The 22584-nt window shown below is 40.5% G+C and overlaps 1 protein-coding gene across 7 annotated transcripts in view; it reads left to right on the plus strand.

The window, feature by feature from the left end:
* UNC80 (unc-80 homolog, NALCN channel complex subunit) overlaps positions 1 to 22584 on the plus strand; it is a 228877-nt gene that overhangs the window by 131243 nt on the left and 75050 nt on the right. For 3 of the 7 annotated variants that reach the window (XM_044937752.2, XM_044937750.2, XM_044937751.2), the window contains exons 27-35: positions 447 to 650; positions 2648 to 2748; positions 5943 to 6143; positions 13879 to 13986; positions 15938 to 16076; positions 17650 to 17831; positions 18442 to 18573; positions 21223 to 21409; positions 22376 to 22507. In XM_044937752.2, coding sequence (XP_044793687.1) covers positions 447 to 650; positions 2648 to 2748; positions 5943 to 6143; positions 13879 to 13986; positions 15938 to 16076; positions 17650 to 17831; positions 18442 to 18573; positions 21223 to 21409; positions 22376 to 22507 — 1386 coding nt within the window. The remainder of the gene's footprint in view (positions 1 to 446; positions 651 to 2647; positions 2749 to 5942; positions 6144 to 13878; positions 13987 to 15937; positions 16077 to 17649; positions 17832 to 18441; positions 18574 to 21222; positions 21410 to 22375; positions 22508 to 22584) is intronic. The other 4 variants (XM_044937753.2, XM_044937754.2, XM_044937755.2 and 1 more) reach the window with 2 other exon arrangements.

Raw genomic sequence — 22584 nt, forward strand, 5'->3', positions numbered from 1 at the left:
TTGAGGTATTCCCAAATGAAAGGGTTTCCCATGATGGGGTTTCCCAAACTCACATAAATCTGCCTGTCCTATTTCAAAAGACAAAAACACATGACTGATGATTCTGTGAAATCAAGCAATGATGCTATGTCAACATGCTAACAGTCTTGGAGGACTCCATGGTGAGGGCACGCTCATGCTTGTGAATTCTGGGCCAGAGAGAGAGAGCAGGTTGTTCCCAGCACCGATGAGCTGTGTGTCCAAGAAAGAAGCTGCACCAGCCCTTCCTGGTGGACCCAGCCTCCTGCCCGTCCAACAAAGCTGCCTGGCTGGGCACTTGGGAGAAGCTCCTTGTCCAGACCAGCAGAGAAGAGGTTGTTCAGTGACAAAGTTGGGGAGAGCTTGGCTCTGACGCTTACTGGGGAGAACTAAGGGGGAAAAAGCCCTATTTTATTCTTTTAATACAGTTCCCAGCAGGAAGATCAGGATAGGAGGTTCCCGCCTGCTCCAGATTAAAGGAACCCGCAGTTTCCAGGTGAAGAAGGGGGGTTCCTTGTCCAGCATTCGCCGGGTCGGCAGCTTAAAGAGCAGCAAGTTATCACGGCAGGACTCAGAGTCTGAGGCTGAGGAGCTGCAGCTGTCCCAAAGCAGGGACACTGTCACTGACCTAGGTAACATAGAGGAGTGGGTGTGTGCAGGGACGTGGGGGGTAGGAAGACAGAGCCCAAATCCCCATACAGCTCAAGTCCATTTCCTTACAGGTCCATAGGCGGAGGGCAGAGCCGTAGGTTAGAGTACCCACTGGGTCTGTAAACGATGTTGCCTTCCAGAGCAGGGCTGCTCCAACCTTACTGTGCACAGAGTCAGCTGGGAGCTTGTTAAAACGCAGAATCTGATTCAGCATCTCTGAAATAGGAGGCTGAGATTCTACCCTTTTAACAAGCTTTGTGGTGACGCTGATGCTGCTGGTTCAAGGACCACGGCTTGAGCAGGGAGGATATAAAGTCTACAGTAGGGAAAGAAAATACTTTAGGGACGACGACAGATTTTTTTTTTTTTTTGAGATCCAAATGCTTTATGCCTTTATACTTCTGAACAGGACCTTTAAAGCAAAATGTAGACATTCTCTTGATGTTAAGCTGACTTAATGTACTCTGTAAAATAAAGTCTCTCTTTCTCAGTGAAAACAACCAAAATTTTAGAAAGGAAAGATTGTCTACACCTAATGATTAGTGACCTTCAGCAAGTCACTTAACTTCTTGGGAATTTGTTTTCCCCAGTTACCCAATAAGAATAATTCTGTGTGCTCCTTACCCACAGTGAAAAGATGCTCTAAAGATAAATTAGGAATGATTATAAAGTATATCAAACTCCTGAGAATCAGATTTATATACAATCAGGATATTAGAGTTGTAGACTGTCACCATAGAACCCAAAGAGATTGTGAATCCCAAAATATGTTAGTCCTATGGGCTCTGATCATCATCTTAAGAGACAAGAAAAAGATTAAATGTGCATGCCAGTAGAACTCACCAGCTGTCTAGAATTTGTTAGGTAAAAATTGAAGTACATATTCTTTGCCATTCAGTCCCTGTGTGAAAACCAAAATGGAAAGCTCTTCTTTATAAGTTAAGTTATTTCAGAAGTTAGTTAGAAGTTATCCAGGGAATGTGGATAAATTATCAATTTAGCCTGCTGAAATAGGAGCTGAGTATGTTTAATCAAAGAGAATTTAAAATAGAAAATGTTTCTACACCTACCCACCCTTCCCTTTGAAAATAGCTAATTTATGCATTAATTGAGATTCAGCCTATTTTTCAAGAACATAATAGAAAAAAAGCCTCATGCCATCTTTAGTTTCAGATCTGAGCTGTAACAGTATCATCAGTTAGTTTGGGGAAAAACATTATTTGAATTAATTATTTAAATTGATCCCTTTAGCCTAACCAGTTAAGTCAAACTGTCCAAGCTAGAGGCATAGTTTTGTCATAGAAAATACCCAGAAAAGCTGGTAGATTGGAGCGCAAAGCTTTGTTGTCTAGTATACTAAGTATACTATCTAGTATATCTAGTATACTAAGAATTCCTGCGACATGTCTCCTTCAGAGAGGAATTTGGACAAAGAGTTACCACAACTGGGCACAATTACTTCCAAATTCCATTCTTTTTTTGAGGCACCACCCATCTTTGAAGTAGCTCTGATAGCAAAGCCAGCTGGTGTGAAGAGCAGTTACACTAGCGGAGGACACAGCCCCGTGGAGGTGGCAGCACCTTTTGTGGCCACTGCAGGTTGGCTGGTGTCCCTACTTACCTCCACCTGCGAGGTCTGGGCAGTCTGGAATGGGTTTGGGCACACTCAACCAATAACTTGCTCATCTCAGCAATTCAAGGACTTGGCTCTGTGTTTTTTTTTTTCCTCTGCTCCCATGTCTCAAAATGGAAGCCTCTGTAACAGAGATCATAAATGTCTTTGTAATTGCTGGTTCAGCTGGTGGTAAAGGGAACATCTCCTATTAATATTCCTCCACTAAAGTCAATGCTATGCCCTGTAACCCATTGGCCATGGTAGTGTGCCCTAGGATTCAAAAGCATGGACCATGATACCGTAGCAATGTGCTCTCCAGGGAGACAGAACAGTACAACCTTTCTTGGTGTTTTTCTTTTGAAGAAGGGAGTCCTTGGAGTGCAAGTGAGCCCAGCATTGAGCCCGAGGGCATGAGTACAGCCGGCATGGAGGAAAATTACCACAGGAACATGTCATGGCTTCATGTAAGTAGGAGTCTCAGAAAGAGCCCTGAGATCAATTTCTTTCGGCACTCGGGGCAGATCTGTGAAGAGAGGACAAAAGACTATACTAAAAATATGCATCCATTTCAGCCTCTTAGACATCTATATGTCCACATTTCAGCTGAACCTCTGGATCCTCACTAAGATGGGTCTTCTGCTGGACTGTATTCATTTGAACCTTATCTAAGACCAAGGGTTCTTTGTTATGGTTGGCTTGTGAGTCAGTCAGGGAGACCCCTGAGGGACCAAGCCAGGTTGGTGTTTGAGAGAACTTGGGTAACACAGTCAAGGCCTCATGATCAGTTTTACACAAGTCTTCACAAGTGCTGAGAGAAAGATCATGGTGTCAGTCTTGAGTCTGCATTCTATCAAACACTAAACCAGGACATGGAGATTCTATGATTAAGGTCACACCTCAAAGGGTTCTCCTGAGGGCACAGGCAAGAGGGAGTCCCAAACACAGGTTGCACTTCAAGGGCATGAAGAAAGGAAGAGAAAGCTCAGGAAGTATGATGTGAGATCCACAGTTGGCAGGGTACTGGCAGCACTGTTATTGATGTTAGTTATGGAATGTCTCCATCTCCTCTTTCATTTGACTTCTAGTAGGGTCAGATAAGGGCTGCCTGGTACGTCACACTCAGAGTGTACAGGGATAGCCCTTGGAACTGGCTGATTCCCAGAACCAGCTGATTTTGAGAATCTCTGAGATAACTATTTTTTAAGTCAACTTTGTAGTTAAGTCACACCTACATATTAAAAAGCATACAAAACCTATGTGCACGGCTCAATAAATTCTCATAAAGTAGACACATCTGTGTAACCACCACCAAGTCACGAAGAACATTAGCAGTACCTTAGAAGCCCTACCCAGGCCCTCTGCCAAATACTACCCTCCCTTCCTGGTAACTACTATCCTAACATGGAAGATTAGTGTTGTTTGTTTTTGAAATGCATGTCACATGCTAGGTACTCTGTTGTGTCTGGTTTCTTTCGCTCACATAAGTGTAAATCCTCTAGCTCTGTTCTTCTTCAGGATGACCTGGTCTATTCTTGGCTATATTCATTTCTATTAAAATAACCTTGTTAGTTTCCATAAAAAAAGCTTCTACAGCAGCCTTATATTGAATATAAAGATAGCTAAAATTGAGGAATTGAAATTCTTTATTAAGTTTCTAATGTATAAAATGGTCTACCCTCCCTTAACTTATGCTCCATTATTTATTTATTTAAGATCTCTTCAATTTTATTTTCATGTTTTTTAATTGTTTGTTTATTTTTTGACTGCGCTGGATTGGGTCTTCATGGCTTTGCTCGGACTTTCTCTAGTTGCGGCTACTGGGGACTACTTGCTGATTTCTCATTGTGGTGGCTTCTCTTGTTGCAGAGCACAAGGTCTAGGTGCATGGGCCTCAGTAGTTTTGGCACCAGGCTCTAGAGTACAGGCTCAGTAGTTGTGGTACATGGACTTAGTTGCTCCCTGGCATGTGAATCTTCCTGGACAAGAGATTAAACCAGTGTCCCCTTCATTGGCAGGTGTGTTCTGATCTGCTGGCATTACCAGGGAAGTCCTGAATTGCTTCAGTTTTATTCAATAATGCATTTTAGTTTTCTGTACCATGTTAGCCCTCTAGAAGTGTTTGTGTTTAAGACCAGAGATATTTTTTCAAAATAACTGGTGAATCTTCTAGACCTAAAAATTTCTTTGTAGGAAAGTTTTTAATTATATATTTAATTCATGTCATATGATTAAAATCATTCAGATTTCTGTTTCTTCTGGGATCTGTTTAAGCAAATTGATTTTTTTTCCCTAGAAATTTGTTGATTTTATCCAAATATTCACATTTATTAGCAAATAGATGTTTATATAGTCTCTTAAGATCATCTTAGATTCTGTGGGATTTACAGTGATGTGCTTTACTGTTTCTGATATTGATAGGTTATATCTTTGCTTTCTTTTTTCTTGATCAGTCTTACTAGAAGTTTGTCTGTTTTGTTAGTCAAAGAACCAGGTTTTGTCGAGGTTCAAGAATAACAAGGGAAACCTTACAGTTCTTATTTGTGCCCTGCCTCATATCAGTATAAACAGAAATATTGGGCATCTTCAATGAATCTTGAGAGAGATCTGGATATTCTGCTCGCACAAAACCTGTATTTTTTAAACTTTGAAGAGTGTGAGATATTGTTAGATGACTTTGACAGGAGTGCATTTTTACTGTTGTTTACCTTTGTCTCATGGTAAGCAGACCTCTTCTTCCAAGGAAATGCATGTCATCCTTGCCTAGTAGGTCTGATTGGTCTTATTCATGTAGACTTATTTTATGTTCTGCATCCAATATGGCACCTCACAGGTTAGGTGTTGGGGTCGGAACTAGTTTCATGAAGGACAGAATCATTCAAAAGATTACTCTATGCAGATTTGACTAAACTTGCATCTTTAGGAATGCTATTCCCTTTTTAGGAAAGCAACTTAAGAAGTTTTAAACCCTAGGGCCTTCATTCCTTTTCTTAAAATAACCCTATCCTTTAAATCAACTGAGTTCTTTTCTGGAATCCTATTTGGGAAGTCTAGGAGATATGAGAATTTGAGCCAGATCAAGCCACAAGTGAGGAGCTAGAATAACCCAAAGCTGAAAGCAAATTGTTTGTAGAGAGGAAACGAAGTTCTACAGTGGATTCAAGCCCAGTTGAAGGTTAGAGGCCAAGGTGGAAGGTACAGAAATGTTTTCAAGTTCCATGTAGGTGGGCTGGAGTTAAAGACATCCCACAGCTGTCAAAGGCCAGCCAAATCCTTTGGGATGGAACTTCTCATCATTTTCTGCTCTTCTACGGGCTCCTTCTACAACATCAGAGCTGAAAAAAATAATATATTTTAAGTTAGGAATCATTTGAAAGTATCTGGGAATCATACACTTCCAAGTTTTTGAAGATCACTGAACCTTTTATTGTTTTAAAAAGAGCTTTCTATCAAGTGTGAATCCAGGGAGCAAAAGAAGTCAAGTACATAGAGGCTTGTAAGTCTTTGTTCTCTTGTGGGAATTATTGTTCTCTCATGGAATTACTGTGATTTTAAGACCCATTAAGGAAAGTTGACGTTCTGACTTTTCATGTTCTACCCGACATCGTGGCTCACGATTGGCCTGTGCCCTGGCTGAGCCTCAGTGATGTCTGTGTTCCAGGTCATGATCTTGCTGTGCAACCAGCAGAGCTTCATCTGCACCCACATCGACTACTGTCATCCTCACTGCTACCTGCACCACAGCCGCTCCTGTGCCCGGCTGGTCAGGGCCATTAAGCTGCTCTACGGAGACACTGTGGACTCCCTCCGTGAGAGCAACAGCATCAGCAACGTGGCTCTCCGGGGCAAGAAGCAGAAAGAGGTGAGTGAATGATCACATGGTATGTACCAGTGAGACGGAAAACCATGTCCTAACAATCTTTTCTCTGTAAATGCAAATTTCAGCCCACTGCAGTGGTATAAACCAGGCTGCAGGTCTGTGTTGTTTCGAGCAAAGATAGACAATGGGGGAGCTCAGCTGGCAAAGAATCTGCCTGCAGTGCAGGAGACCCGGTTCAGTCCCTGGATTGGGAAGATCTCCTGGAGTAGGGAATAGCAACCCACTCCAGTATTCCTGTCTGGAGAATTCCATGGACAGAGGAGCTTGGTGGGCTACAGTTCATGGCGTCATAGAGTCGCACGCGACTGAGCAACTAAGACTTTCACTTTAGAAGTTGCTGCTGCTAAGTCACTTCAGTCGTGTCCAACTCTGTGCGACCCCATAGACGGCAGCCCACCAGGCTCCTCTGTCCCTGGGATTCTCCAGGCAAGAATACTGGAGTGTGTTGCCATTTCTTTGGTGCAGAAAAGACAAGTGCTTTGCCATCATGTCCATGAGCAAATATAGACTCTTTTTGTGGGTTTTGTCTTATTTTGACAAATAAATATAAACTCAAAGGGGCATTTTTGATGAGTTGTTGTGGTAGGCAGAATAATGTCCCCCTAAAGATGTCTGAATTCTAATCCTTGGAACCATGAAGATGTTACCTCACCTGGCAAAAGGGATCTTGCCTGGGTGAATAAGTCAAGAATCATATAATAGGAGATTATCCTGGATTATCCAAGTGGGCCTAACATAGTCAGAAATGGAGTTGTGACAATAGAAGCAGAAGGCAGGCAGGGTAGTGAGCCTAGGCAGCCTCTAGGAGCTGGAGAGGACAAGGAAATGAATGATGTCCCCAGAAGGAACACAGTCCTGCCAGTCCATTTTCAACTTCTGACCTATAAAACTGTTAATATCATAAATCTGTGCTATTTTTTGCCAAAAAGATTGTGGTCTTTTTTTTTTTTTTTTTTTTGCAGTAACAGGAAACTGATACAGTTTTATCTTAAGAAATAAGTAATAAATGGCCCAACTTTTCACTGACAAATAATAGAGTCAAATCAGACTAAAGGAAACATCTTCGAGAAATGATTACATTTTCTCAGTATTCAGCTGTACTTTCCTGACAATTGGACAGCTGAGCTGGCTGAAGATGAAGACAGTAACCAGGGTTGCCGTGCTCCTGCCAGGGAAGCCCTGAGTTACCCACCTGCCCCCAAGAAGGCATGATGGCCACTGTGTGCTGCCAGCCACGTCTGCAGCTGCTTCTCCCAAGTGGTTTTGCCAAAAGATTTTTATATAATACCTATTCATCTCAGTGAGTGTTCATTGGGCACCTGCTGTTGGCACAATATGAGGCCAGATATTCTTGGAGAAACAAAAAATAAGTAAGTGGAGCAGAGGATCTTTCTACTAAAGAGTTTGTGAGCCAAGTTTGGTAAGGTGGAAGAGTGGCAATAAAATGCAAATCAAACTAGAGAATATAAGCAATAACAAAAATGCACAGTTGAGTTGTATATCCATTTGTAATGCTTTAGCACTTGAAAAAGGGATTTATTTAATTCAATTCAGTTCAGTTCAGTCGCTCAGTCCTGTCCAACTCTTTGCGACCCCATGAACCACAGCATGCCAGGCCTCCCTGTCCATCACCAACTCCTGGAGTTTACCCAAACTCATGTCCACTGAGTCGGTGATGCCATCCAACCATCTCATTCTCTGTCGTCCCCTTCCCCTCCTGCCTTCAATCTTTCCCAACATCAGGGTCTTTTCAAATGAGTCAGTTCTTCATATCATGTGGCCAAAGTATTGGAGTTTCAGCTTCAACATCAGTCCTTCCAATGAACACCCAAGACTGATCTCCTTTAGGATGGACTGGTTGGATCTCCTTGAAGTCCAAGGGACTCTCAAGAGTCTTCTCCAACACCACAGTTCAAAAGCATCAATTTTTCTGTGTTCAGCTTTCTTTATAGTCCAACTCTTTTTAAAGTATGAAAGTACAAGGAAGTGATTTTGGCTAATACAAGAGCTCCTAAAGAAAAAATTGTATATCTTGTACATCTCATAAATGTGATAATTCTGGGATATGACCTTTTAGTGTTTTTTCTGAAACATGTGTATGACAAAGTATACATCATTGACAATGTACTTTTCAATTCTTACAAATTTTGTTCAGTAGATACTCTTCACTCCATTTTACAGATGAAAACATTGAAGTTAAAAAAGATGGGATTGTCCACAATCCCATTGTCCACAATATCTAGAACATATTCAGCTAGCCTTTAGTTTAGGAACATGGATTATCAAAGTCAGGGCTTTTTCAATTAAACTCTCCTACATCTCATGATATTCAGAAAACACAGATTCTAAGGGAAGATCAGGTGGGAAAATTACATAAACTGCTAAATGATGACATAAAAAGAAAAATATATATGTGCATATATTCTTATACATGTATACATATATATGGACATGTCATTTATGTTTGAAATGTATATGTGTACATACCTATCTATAAACATATATATATGTGTGCATGTATGTATCTCAAACATAAATGATACTACATCCAAAGAAAACTTATTTAGATAAGCTATCTGTCCTATAAAAACTCCCTTACCTGTGTAAGAAAACCTATAAAATATGTTGAAAATTATAAAAATACACCAAACTAAATTAATGTTCATTGTTCATCATGTACACGCTGAGATTTCTTCCATACCTTTGCTCCAGTCATATCTTCACCTGTAATCTATATGTGGCTGAACCCAAACATCCTTCAAGATCCAATTCAAGTGCCACCTCCTCTTTGAAACCTTTTCTGATCTCCCTAGTGTTCACCACAGGACATACTGCAGGTGGATGATTAATTTAATTTTTTTGTTCCCTTCTTCCTCTAAACTATAATGGTGTTTTATTCTGCTTTTCATATTATTTATTCATTAATTCATCCATCAATCCATGTGTTTATTCAACAAATTTTAAAGACTTTCTGGACCATACTGAGTCCATACTGTGTGCTAGATATAATAATGGCCACAGAGATATGGCACTGTCCTCGTATGATGCACACAGTCTAGCTGAGAGACAGAAATTAATCAACTAAGCATCCCTAAGTTGGTGTAAAATTGCAGCAGCGATAAGCACAATAAAGGAGAAAACTCTGTGCTGAGAGATCTTATGAATGAGACTTTGAACTTATCGGGGGAGATAAGACAGTATCTCCAATAAAGTGACAGATGAGTTTTGGCTGAAGGATGCCAAGATGTTAACTGAATACAGAATTCTCCAACCAGAGAGAAGAGGGAGCACCAAGGCTGAGGACGAGGTTCAACCTGGCCTGCTCTCTGCTTGCTTGTGCAGCCTCATTATGTACTGAGGTCGTCTGTGCTCTTGTCCTCTGAGGCTGTGGGAAGGAAGGATTTTAGTCTTCATCCTGTGATATAGCACTGAGAGCTTTTAGGATCCCTCTGCCTACAAAATGGGGCTACTTACATCCCTATTTATCTTCTGCCACTTAATTATAAAACTTCTTGAGAACTGAGGCAGTCTTACACATTTTGTATCCTGTGTAATACCTAACAGAGAACCTCACTATAGCAAAGGGACAATAATATTGAATGAGCTAGTGGGATTTAGGGTTCTAGCGTGTTTCATGAATGCCCTCCACTTCTCTGCCATGAAGGACAAAGCAGCCTGAAGCAGCAGAAAATGTTACCAACCTTACAGATTGCTCACATTTCTTAAGAGTGAGTGTAAGTGAAAGTCACTCAGTCATGTCCGACTCTGCAACCCCACAGACTGTAGCCTGCCAGGCTCCTCTGTCCATGGAATTCTCTAGGCCAGAATACTAGAGTGGGTAGCTGTTCCCTTCTCCAGGGGATCTTCCCAACCCAGGGATAGAACCCACGTTGCAGGCAGATTCTTTACTGTCTGAGCCACGAGGGAAATCCCACATTTCTGAAAGGGAAAGGGAAAGGAAACAAGGGTAAATGTTCCCTAACCTTAACACATTTAAATTAGTCATGCCAATGGAGAGCTGAAAAGATGTATTGAGTCTTCAGTGATAAACATTATATTTCCAAAATGCCAGCCTCCTGTTCAAGCTTTTTCTTTTCATTTTCTCATGATGTTTCCATTTGCCTGTTCTGAATTTGTCACATAAATGAACAATGTGCACATTTCCAGAGCCCAAATGAAAACAGAATAGGCCATAAATCAAGACTAAAAGCAGTAGTTCTGATTAAAATCAAGACTAAGAGCAATTGGTATTTCATTCCTGTTTCCTTTTTAATCGGTTTTTATGGCAGAATATACTTATGGCAGCTACTACATTTTGTAACCCTTCTAACTCTGATCAATATGCTAATCTTCGTTTCGGTGCTCAAAGCCTCACTATGTTCCATTAGCCTGGTTAGTGCACTTCTAACCTTGTTATATATCACTTTCACCAAAAAAATTCACCAAAGAATTTTTTAATTTTTCCTATATATCTGTACCTTGTCTAATGCTATGTTCTAAATAGAGTACATGTTCAATTAGTACTTGCTATGTCTGACTCTTTGCGACCCCGTGGACTGTAGCCCACCAGGTTCCTCCATCCGTGGGATTCTCCAGGCAGGAATACTGGAGTGGGTTGGTATTTCCTTCTCCAGGGGATCTTCCCAACCCAGGGATCGAACCCAGGTCTCCTGCATTGCAGGCAGATGCTTTAACCTCTGAGCCACCTAAAGAGGTAATGGGAGTGGATAAAACATTTTTTTCTCCTTTCAGTTTAAAAGGAGAGGTAAATAAAAGGTTGGAGAAGGAAATGGTAACCCCCTCCAGTATTTGCCTGGAGAATCCCATGGACAGAGGAGCCTGTTGGGCTATGGTCCATAGGGTCAGACAGAGTTGGACACAACTGAAGTGACTTATCATGCATCATGCAAATAAAAGGTTGTTTGTTTGTTGTTTTTTACTCACTAAGTCATGTCCTACTCTTTCTGACTCCATGGACTGTGCCTGCCAGGCTCCTCAGTCCATGGGATTTTCCAAGCAAGAATACTGGAGTTAGTTACCATTTCCTACTCCAAGTTACCATTTCCTACTCTAAGGGATCTTCCTGACCCAGGAATCAAACCTGCATCTCCTGCGTTTCAGGCAAATTCTTTAACAATGAGCCACCTGGGAAACCCCTACTAATAACAAACAGATGCCTTCAAAACTAGTCTCCTGCAACAAGTTACCAAATGAAAAAGCAACTGGTGATAACTTTGTTAGTCTGAATCAGAGTCACACAAGTATAGGACTTCAGGAACCTCATGTAATATCCTGAAATGCCCCTCACATGTGTACCCATCTTTAATATCTATCTTTTAGGCCCAAACAGGACACTTAAGGAGAGTTATTAGCCCATCACCCTAGTGTAAAAGCCTTTCCAATTCCCTTCCTTTTCCACTATAACAAACACCCTAATTATCTTGAAGCTGGCAGAACACACCATGCTTAAGCATGCATGCTGGGATACTACATATTTGATACCTGAGAAGCTTGACTTATACCCTCTGTCCCCAGCAGACAGGATTAAACAGAAGTCTACATGTCCCAGAGTGTGAGAGACATAAATGTTTGTCCTTTTTCTTCTGAGTATTTTTCTTTATCTGCCTGGTTAAAATTCCCATAAATTAATCAAAAGTATTATTCAGAAGTAACCCTGAAAGGACAAAATGTCCAGCCAAAGGAGAAAGCAATAAAATATTCTAAAAATTAAAAAACCATATTTTAAAAGAACTGTAATGACCTGGGGAAATCATCATCATACTATCATAATGAAATGAAATGTTTAAAGCTGTGTGCCACTCATTCTGGATGGGAGGGGAGTTTGGAAGAGAATGGACACATGTATGTATGGCTGAGTCCCTTCACGGTTTACTTGAAACTCTCACAACATTGTTCATCGACTATACCCCGATACAAAATAAAAAGTTAAAAACCAAAACTTTGTGCCACATACATAGCATCATCACAGCTTTGCTGTGTAGGGGGACAAAAGTCTGAAAGAAATCAAACAATGACCATCCCTGAGTTGGGTATTATGGAGATTTTGGTTTCTTTCTTCATAGTTTTTCTGTATTTTCCAGGTATTCTGCAGTTTGCATGTGTTTTTTATAGAGTAAAAGCAGCAAGTTGCTGCTTTTTGAATACCTTGACTTTTAAAAAAGTAAATCAGATATACTGCTACATTTATATGGAAAATGATTGCCATATATGATTTTAGAATAGCTTTAAAATTATATAAAACAGGCACAATATTTATATTACATATTGCTTTTACTTTCACAAGGGGAAAAAAAGCAATGCAGAATTTCTCTCCCCAAATGATATGTGTTCCCAAGTATATGCCTCCACTTTTTTTTAATCTTTAGAAAACACAACAAGAGCTCTGGTTCATTTGTTTCCAAGTAGGTTCATTTAAAAGTTCATTCCATACCAGTCACATAATAGATGCATTGTCTTGGGTCTTTTTGTCAGTTTTGAAAGACTTTCTTGGAACATGCATGTAGTTTCAGCTTTGCTTTTTCTTTCAAAATATTTCCATCTGTAACACTGTGAAGCTCTGTTCAAAAATTCTTAAGGAGTTCATTTTTTTTCCCTTGGCATCGAGGAAGAGAGTGTTTCATTGACATGGCACTGGAAAAACAAATGAGCCCTTATACTGTGCAAAGGGATGGATTCCCTTTTTGCACGGCCTGGAGTGCAAAAATAGGAGACATCAGGACTCAGGATAAATAAACAAGGGCCTGCCAACATCAGAGTGACCATCCTTCCAGCTGCACTGTCCACTCCATTCCTTGTCATGTACAGAGTCAGGGGAAGAAATTGTCTCCTCTGTGTGAGTGCTAGTGAGTCAGGGCTATTTTACGCTGGTTGAAGCGATGGTTTGAAAGAAGAGCTGCTGTCTCATACAGACAAATATGATTAAAAAAAAAACACTTTACCTGGATGATAGATGATTATGAACTCATATTTTCTTGATGGGTCTTTTACCTTTCACTTCCTAACACTTCCCTGTGAAATATTTTCTCTTCCAATTGATTGATTTGTAGCATCCAACCCTTTAGAGGGACTATTAGAGAGAGTGGATTTTAACTCACAGTATTTTAAAAGGTTTGTACTTTTAACAGCTTGGTGGAAATATAATTAGCCCTGAAATGGAAGTCGGGAGAGCCTATCCTTTCCTTATTCTGCTAATAACCAGCTTTGCAGTTTGGTCAAGCTACTCTATGGGCTTCCCAGGTGGCACTAGTGGCAAAGAACCCACCTGCCAGTGCAGATTAGATGTAAGACACACTGGTTTGATCCCTGGATCGGGAAGATCCTGGAGAAGGATATGGTAATCCACTCTAATATTCTTGCCTGGAAAATCCCATGGACAGAAGAGCCTGGCAGGCTACAGTTCGTAGGGTCGCACAGAGTTGGACACTACTGACGCGATTTAGCACAGCAAGCTACTCCACCTCTCTGGATCCTGGTCTCCTCAGTGGTAAAAGAGGAGTTTGTTGCTAAACATCTCTAAGTGCCCTTTTCATAACAAACTTAACTGCTTTTATCGCTTTCAGAAAGTGCTGACCCATTAAAAGGCCTTACATCATCTATTGCGTTAGACGTGGTTATCTGGAGAACTGGGGGGAAAACAGCATCACTGGTTTTTAAGAGTGCACAACACCCTTTGTCATCTATCTCATGTTCTTTCCAGTGCTCAGATAAATCATGCCTGAGAACACCTTCTCTGAAGAAGAGAGTTTCAGATGCCAACCTGGAGGGGAAGAAGGACTCTGGGATGCTGAAATATATTAGACTACAGGTATTAATATATGCTTTGAAAACATTCATGAAGCAGGAATAGGGAGGGAACTTCAGATATCCTTATTACTAATGTTTGGAAAAGTCCCTGATGCTGGGAAAGATTGAAGGGAGGAGGAGAAGGGTGCAAAAGAAGACGAGATGGTTGGATGACATCATTGACTCCATGGACATGAGTTTGAGCAAACTCCAGGAGATAGTGAAGGACAGGGAAGCCTGGCATGCTGCAGTCCATGGGGTTGCAAAGAGCTGGACATGACTGAGCGACTGAACAACAACAACAAAAGTTTGGGATATACAATGCCAATTGGCACAGTGTTGGCATAACAGCCCCCTCTGATTTGGTGAGAAAGAATGCTACCAAGTATACAAGAAAAAAAATCCCTTCTTGCTGAACAGCCAACTTCCATAAAGACAAGGAAGCTTGGCTAGAACCATGCTTCTTTCCACTCTAGTAGAGCCAGCTTCCTACCAGTGTGTGGTAGTGATGCTCACAGGTTTTGGAATGAGACAATTTGGGTTGAGATCCTATACCTGCTGCTCTGGCTCTGGGACCTTGGGCAAGTTAAGTTAATTTCCCTTAGTTTTAGTTGCTTGATCTCTAAAATGGGGATTTTAACACTGGACCCCGGAGAAGGCAGTGGCACCCCACTCCAGTACTCTTGCCTGTAAAAATCCCATGGATGGAGGAGCCTGGAAGGCTGCAGTCCATGGGGTCGCTGAGGGTCGGACACAACTGAACGACTTCACTTTCACTTTTCACTTTCATGCATTGAAGAAGGAAATGGCAACCCACTCCAGTGTTCTTGCCTGGAGAATCCCAGGGACGGGGGAACCTGGTGGGCTGCCATCTATGGGGTCGCACAGAGTCGGACACGACTGAAGCGACTTAGCAGCAGCAGCAGCAGCAACACCGGACCCATCTCAAAGGGTCATTGCATGAATTAAAAGAGATAGTACACTTACCTACTTATCCAGGGCTTGACAAAGTTATATTGTTATTACAACCTGAACTCTAAATCATAATACATTTTCCAGGGGAAGAGAGAAAAAAATTTCATGTTTTTCTAGAAAGTGTTTTAAATGATGGCTAAAGACAGGCTTGCCCCAAACTGACATTTTTTACCTCAATTATTTATAATAATGAATTAAATAGTATTTTGTGGGCTAACCTGGACTAATAACCACACTGTATAATATTTTGAAGGAGAAATACCATCCAAGTTCACTGGCTTAGAAAACTAACTTTCTGAATGGAACTCCTTTATAAATTAGAGGCTGCTCACAGCTTTCAGTGGAAATCATTCCTAATAGGAAGGAAAATAAGATGCTGTGAAGGTCCACCAGGACTTTTAACACAAAGATTTACTGACTAAAATCCTTTTTTCTCAGAGAGTTGTACTTATTCTACAGTTTACTCCCTGCTGCTGCTGCTGCTAAGTCGCTTCAGTCATGTCCGACTCTGTGCGACCCCACAGACGGCAGCCTACTAGGCTCCTCTGTCCCTGGGATTCTTCAGGCAAGAATATTGGAGTGGGTTGCCATTTCCTTCTCCAATGCATGAAAGTGAAAGGTGAAAGTGAAGTCGCTTAGTCATGCCCGACTCTTAGTGACCCCATGGACTACAGCCTACCAGGCTTCTCCATCCATGGGATTTTCCAGGCAAGAGTACTGGAGTGGGGTGCCATTGCCTTCTCCGAGTTTACTCCCTAGGTGGTTACAAATTACTTTTGTGGTGAAAGTGTTATAAAATAATATAATTTGGGACAATTATACATCAACTAATAGGGTATAAAGCTTACTTACTATACATCATGCCAGATATGTTCCCACTTTAAAAAGTATTTTAAGGTCATTTAAGGAAAATGGAGAGAGAAGCGACACTTAACTTTCAAGAGGACAACAACCAGTGTCTTCGATGGTTTTAAGACATCATTTCCATCTTTTTGCAGGTGATGAGCCTGTCGCCTGCTCCCTTATCTCTACTGATCAAAGCCGCACCAATTCTGACAGAGGAGATGTATGGAGACATCCAGCCAGCTGCCTGGGAGCTCCTGCTCAGCATGGATGAGCATATGGCGGGGGCGGCAGGTAAAGATAGGCCCCCCAGGACCCTGGTCCTGCTGCCATTCATCCCAGTGTCTCAACAACAGTGAGGCACATTCATTCCATCTTCATGCTGAGGTCACATTGGTAGCAGCGGCTGGACCTCTAAACAGAGCCGTGCACTAAAGGGAAACAGGCCTAGGCTCTCTGTATACACTGTTCATGTTCCTGTGTAGTCTGCACAAAGGCAGCATCTCTCTCCCAGGATGTTAACAATTACAATGATTTCCCCCAGAACCTACATCTTCACTATATTTCACAAAAGGTTCTTTTGTATGTGTTGTGATTTCCCAGACTGACCATGAACTACCATCATTAATTTTATTAACTCTTAGGTAAGTCATGTTCTGTGTTCAAATTACAATATTGAAACAAATGTCTAAAATTTACGTGATGTGTCCAAAGCCATGTAGCTAGTAAATGGTAGAGGCAAAAATCTGGATTCTTCATCATTTTCCACTTTTTGTGCATATTCCTTTAATTTTGTATGGTTACTTTAATTGAAAAATACATAGTAAAAATTCAAATAATGTAAAAATGTATGAAATTTAAAACCATCACCCTCTATTCCATGACTCCCAGTCCTCTTTCTCAGAGGTGGCAATTTTTAAATTTCCCAGGAAACCTTCTATAAACTATGCATATATAGTACTTTTGATGTCACAAAGCATTTTTTCATATATTATTGTATTTTATTCTAACAAGACATTTGGAGGCAGCTACATCATCATCATCATCATCATCATTATTGATGTTTTACCAATAGAGAAACACAGACTAAGAAGTTAAGGGACTTGGCCAAGATCAGTTTCAGAGATGTGACAGCCCCAGTTATCCTAAGAGTTGGCTGAACATATCTTGAGGATGTGGGGGAAAATACAAGGGAAATTTTAAATAATATTTTTACAATTGACACTGGCTTCTCTGTCTATGCTATAGGGTGTACTCTTTTTTTTCTCATTATTCATTGACTTTGTAACTTACCATGGAATGACCTTTCTCTTCCTAGTATTTGGCTTTCCCCAAATTAAAAAACAACAATGATATTATGTTTCATAAATTCTCTGTTGGTTTCTCAATCTATTCTACCTCTTGGAAGGGTAGACATTTCTAATAGAGTCTACCTTTTGAATTTTATTGTTAATATAACATGTAACTCTAATGGACATTTTGTGTACCATCCTAGGGTTACTCTGAGATGACTCTAGACATTTCCTGAAAAGGATATTTCAGCATGTAATTTCCTTTTTTCATTAGCTTCCTCTGACATTCACTTTTCACTGTGAGCCAAGGGAAGCGTTGCTTAAAATGAGATTTCTACTGCAATGTCGTGCTATCACTGCCCTCACACCAGATATTAGAAGATTGTGGGTGGTACAAAGGATGGTGCCTGGTTTCCAGTGGATGAAACAGGGTTTTCTTTGGCTAGTGCTGGTGGCCTGGCTGTATAGCTCAGTAGTCGTTTTCAAGAGACAGAAGCAGTTTCCTCCTTCCCCTCATCCCCAGGAATCATACAGCTTAAAAGATGTATAGCTGATGGATTGTTGACTGTCTTTAGCGGCCATGTTCCTGTTGTGTGCGGTGAAAGTCCCTGAGGCTGTGTCCGATATGTTGACGTCGGAGTTTCACCATCCAGAGACCGTGCAGAGACTGAATGCCGTCCTTAAGTTCCACACACTCTGGAGGTTTCGCTATCAGGTCTGGCCCCGGATGGAAGAGGGAGCACAGCAGATTTTTAAGGTGAGGGATACTTCTGGGATAATCCCATGGACAGAGGAGCCTGCGGGCTACAGTCCATAGAGTTGCAAAGAGTCCGACATGACTGAGCATGCGTGCGCAGGCGCGCACACATACACACACACACTTCTCACATGGGAATTAGATTAGCAAACCCAACCCAAGGTTCATTTCAATCCTGCAACTTCAAATCCACAGTGTATGGCCCAAGAGATGCTTCTTTTTCCCCCTTCTCTGGTTTTATAAGTAAACCTAACTCCAATATGAATGAATTCTTGTTCTTAAAAAGATTAAAATATACAGAAAGGTAAAGTAAGAAAATCAAGTTTCTATAATCCTCAAGATCACAGTACCATCCCCAGAGGTAAGCACATAAAACTTGCAGACATTTCACTATATATACACAGATGTTTTTGGAGGACGGGGTATTTAACACAAATAGAGATCATACAGTTGAAACCCTTCATTTTATTAATGGGTAAACTGAGGCCCAGAGACATTCATTGTGTGCTTTGTAACTGCCTGTGCTCTGTAAGATTATTTCGTGATTTTACTTCAGACTCAATCTAGTTTATTTCCCATCTTACTTCATTCCTCTGGTATCAACTAACAGATCCCACCTCCCAGTATAAATTTCACCCTGCCATCACCAGTGCTCGGAATGCCATCTGTCCCGATGTTTGACCCTCCCTGGGTCCCTCAGTGCAGCGGGAGTGTCCAGGACCCCATTAATGAAGACCAGTCTGTGAGTAATGCATTCTTCCTTTCTCATATCTTCAGGTTCCATGGTGTACTTATAAGAGAGAAGAGCAATGGGTGTGAGAGACAATGTGTTCTTGTCATCAGAATATAATAACACAGAATAGCAGCCACAAAAGTTCTTTAGTTCTTCTGAAATAGAATAGAGGGAAGTAACTTCTGGGGTGAGCATTTGCAGACCTGCAAGCCAAGACAGTTTGTTCTATAATTTAAAGCAGCAGCTGCCTTATAAAGCTGTTAAAACAATTAGGCACTGATTTCTTAGCCCAAGGTAGCACTTTTGCTGCTCTTGATTACAGAACAATTTATTTAACCTACATACGCTATCCAAGGTGCTTCCCTGGTGGCTCAGACGGTAAAGAATCTGCTTGCAATGCAGGAGTTCTGGGTTTGATCCCTGGGTTGGGAAGATCCCCTGGAGAAGGTTATGGCAACCCAGTTCAGTATTTCTTGCCTGGAGAATCTCCATGGACACATGAGCCTGGTGGGCTATAGTCCATGGGGTCGCAAAAAGTCGGATATAACTGAGCAACTAAGCATGGCACAGCATGCTATCCAAAAGTGAATGATATTGACCCTGGATGAATAAGAAAAAGAACTGAGTTGACTGCTCTTATTTTCCTTATTTGGACCTTAGTCTGTTTTTTACCTTGTTGATCATCAGTATCATCATCACAAACATCACTCAGAGAACTCAGGGCATCCTATTCTAATTTATCACTGCTCTATGTAATATAATTAATAAACAGTTAACTTTAGAACACAGTCTATTTATAAACAAGAACCAAGAATATGTGCCCTTTGAAAAAAATGAATCTTCAAAATATGCCTTTTTCACGTTACATAGCATTTTTCTAAATTTCAAGAGTAATGTAGAAAATTTTGGAAAGTAAATCAAAAAATAAAGAACATATCTCTCTACACAAATTCATGATTATTTCCTTGCATAGTTTTCCATGAGATTTAGGGCAATCAATATGTGAATTAAAGATTTTTGATAGATCTTACAAAATATTCCCAGGACAGTTGTACCATTTTACTCTCATTCAACAGAATGGGAAAGCATCTTCCTTATTCAAATTAACTAGTGTTATCTTTTAATGCCACATTGAACAGCAAAAAAACAAAGTTATTGGCTTTTTTATTCACATGTCATTAAAAAGTTTGTTGAATATATGAAGTGAGGTTGAATATTTTTGCATGTCACATATATTTTCTAGCCTTTTGTAGTTTTCTTTGGAGAACTGTTTATTTGAATTTGTTACCCATAAGAATATTTTTATTTTAATTCTTCTGCATACAGTACCTTCATATCTCATGGTTTTGTGCCAAAGATAAAGGCACACTTGGTTCTTCCTCATATATGTAGTAATTCTAGCATCTGAACCACTAGGATAAAAATCTTGAGGTTTTCTCCCATACATGTGATGGAATCATTAGAGTCAAATCCATCCTCTCTCCCAAGTTCACAGTGAATTTCAAGCCAAGTCCTCTGATTCTATATTTAGTTCTCTTCTCCTTATTCCACAATTCTCACCTTATTATAATCAACCAGCTTGACCCCTGACTCTGTAAATGAATTGCCATGTAGCCCATCAATGCCCTTAATTGCTGTTATGTCATTCATTATAGAAAATCTTTGGTTTTATGTTAAGATGTTGCATAAAGGGAGCTTTAATGACTATAGTCCTTCAGAAGAGTGACCAACACCCCTTGTCTGTCTCTTGAATCCTACAGACCACGGGCCAACAAAGAGATGTAGAATTGCTACTGTATATAGACATCAAACTGGTAGTGGAGAATGTCAATGATCACTTCCCTGTTCTGACACCAATGGCTTTATCCCTAGAGCTCTTGGAATTTGTCTCAGCATAAGGATCATGATTAAGACAAGCAGAATGACCACTTTGCAGAGTGAATCTTGTCTCCTTTATTGTTTCTTATCTATTATGCTTTTGCTGCTGGTAAACAGAATCAGATTTTACATTCAACCTTAGTAACACTACCAACTTATAATTTCCATTCAGTTGCTTTGTTTCTACAAATATTGCTTAGTACTTATAGTGTGCCACTGTATTTCTATGAATATTTATTATTATATATTGTTAATATTATTTAATATTAATATTTCTAAATAGTATTTACAGTGTGGTAGATACATAAGATACAAAAATGAAATAAATCTCAAAATTAGTTGTTCATATGAGAGATCTCTTTTGCCTCTTTCCCCTGGTTCTGACTTTCTCTTTTATTAACCTTACAAAATAAATGTCCTTCATATAAAAACGGTTCAAGAAATTTTGGTAAGAAGGAGAGTGTTAAAAATGTTTCTTTGATGTCAGTGTTTAAAGAGTGAATCATTGAACTTTGAAAAGTAAAAAAAAAAAAGACTGTTTCTAGAAATTATAAACATCTTTGAAGAATTATTCAGACTTAATGAAAAAGAATAGCTTATTTATACACAGCCTGGAAACTTGGTAGAAAAAGAAACAAGTAAACAACATGAAACTAGATCACGACGCCCTGACATTTCCTGAGAGCGAAGTACCACATTTGTGTCATTCCATAGACCACTCTTGTCTGTGACCATGTAGAAGAGTTGCTAGTAAACAAACTTGCCTTCATGTCTCCATAGAAATCCTTTTCAGCCCGGGCTGTGTCCCGCTCCCATCAAAGGGCAGAACACATCTTAAAGAACTTGCAACAGGAGGAAGAGAAGAAGCGTCTTGGTCGAGAAGCCAGCCTCATCACTGCCATCCCTATCACCCAGGAGGCTTGCTACGAGCCCACCTGCACACCCAACTCAGAGCCAGAGGAAGAAGGTGCCTCTACACACTGGACTTCTTGGAGGGCTGGGTCAGAAAAGAGAAAGGACTTGCTTAAAAAAAAAACTGGCAGTTTTATGTGACTTGAGGTGATAAGCTCCCTCTCTCTCTCACTTACCTCCTGACACTATCTAAAGAAAGAGAAAAATTGTCTTTTTCTAAATGTTTAGAGCTGGCCCGATTATGGAGGAGGACATTAACCACATTGAATGAACTAATATGATAATGCATCAAGCAGTGACTATGATTCAGGCAACAGCTGAACCCAGAGTGTGTGCTAAAATATATTCAATCAGTCTTTCATCATTAAAAATGGGGTCAGTCCATTAGCTGCTTTCAGCCTTCACAAGTACTGGCAGTTTGTCAGAAAATGATTTATGGGGACTTTCCGGGCTGTCCAGTGGTTAAGAAGCTGTGCTTCCAACACAGGGGCTGTGGGTTTGATCTCTGGTCAGAGAAATAAGATCCCACATGCTGCATGGCTGAAATGTGTGTGTGTGTGTGTGTGTGTGTGTGTGTGTGTGCGTGTGTGTGTGCATACATATCAATAATGGAGAAGGAAATGGCAACCCCCTCCAGTATTCTTGCCTAGAAAGTCCCATGAGCAGGGGATCCCAGCAGGCTACAGTCCATTGGGTCACAAAGAGTCAGGCACGACTGAGTGACTAACACACACACATATATCAATAAAAATGGAAGAAAATAAGTAAAGACCAAAAATTGTAAAGAAAGTAATTTATGAACTATTCTAAATTCAGTGATTTTCCGCCCTGCTTTTGTGAAATTTGGGGGAGGAATTTTCTGTCATTCTTTCTGTGTTTTTTCCTTTCCTAAGTGCACTCTAAATCATTTAAGCCTTATGTTCTGAGAACTATGTACACTTCAATGTAACTATAAGTGTAGTTGTGATGATAACTTTGTTGTTACAAAACCAAAGTTCACGTTGCCTGTTGTCTTTGCCAGTAGAAGAAGTCACCAATCTGGCATCTCGTCGACTGTCTGTGAGTCCATCCTGTACCTCCAGCACTTCCCACAGGAATTACTCCTTCCGCCGAGGATCAGTCTGGTCAGTGCGTTCAGCCATCAGTGCTGAAGGTGTGTGCTCTCACAAATGTGTCCTTTATTCCTTACGTGTGTGAAACAATTCCATGACTTCATTACACTGTTTTCAT

Source organism: Bubalus bubalis, chromosome 2 (assembly GCF_019923935.1).
Source record: "Bubalus bubalis isolate 160015118507 breed Murrah chromosome 2, NDDB_SH_1, whole genome shotgun sequence".
Lineage (NCBI taxonomy): Eukaryota > Metazoa > Chordata > Mammalia > Artiodactyla > Bovidae > Bubalus > Bubalus bubalis.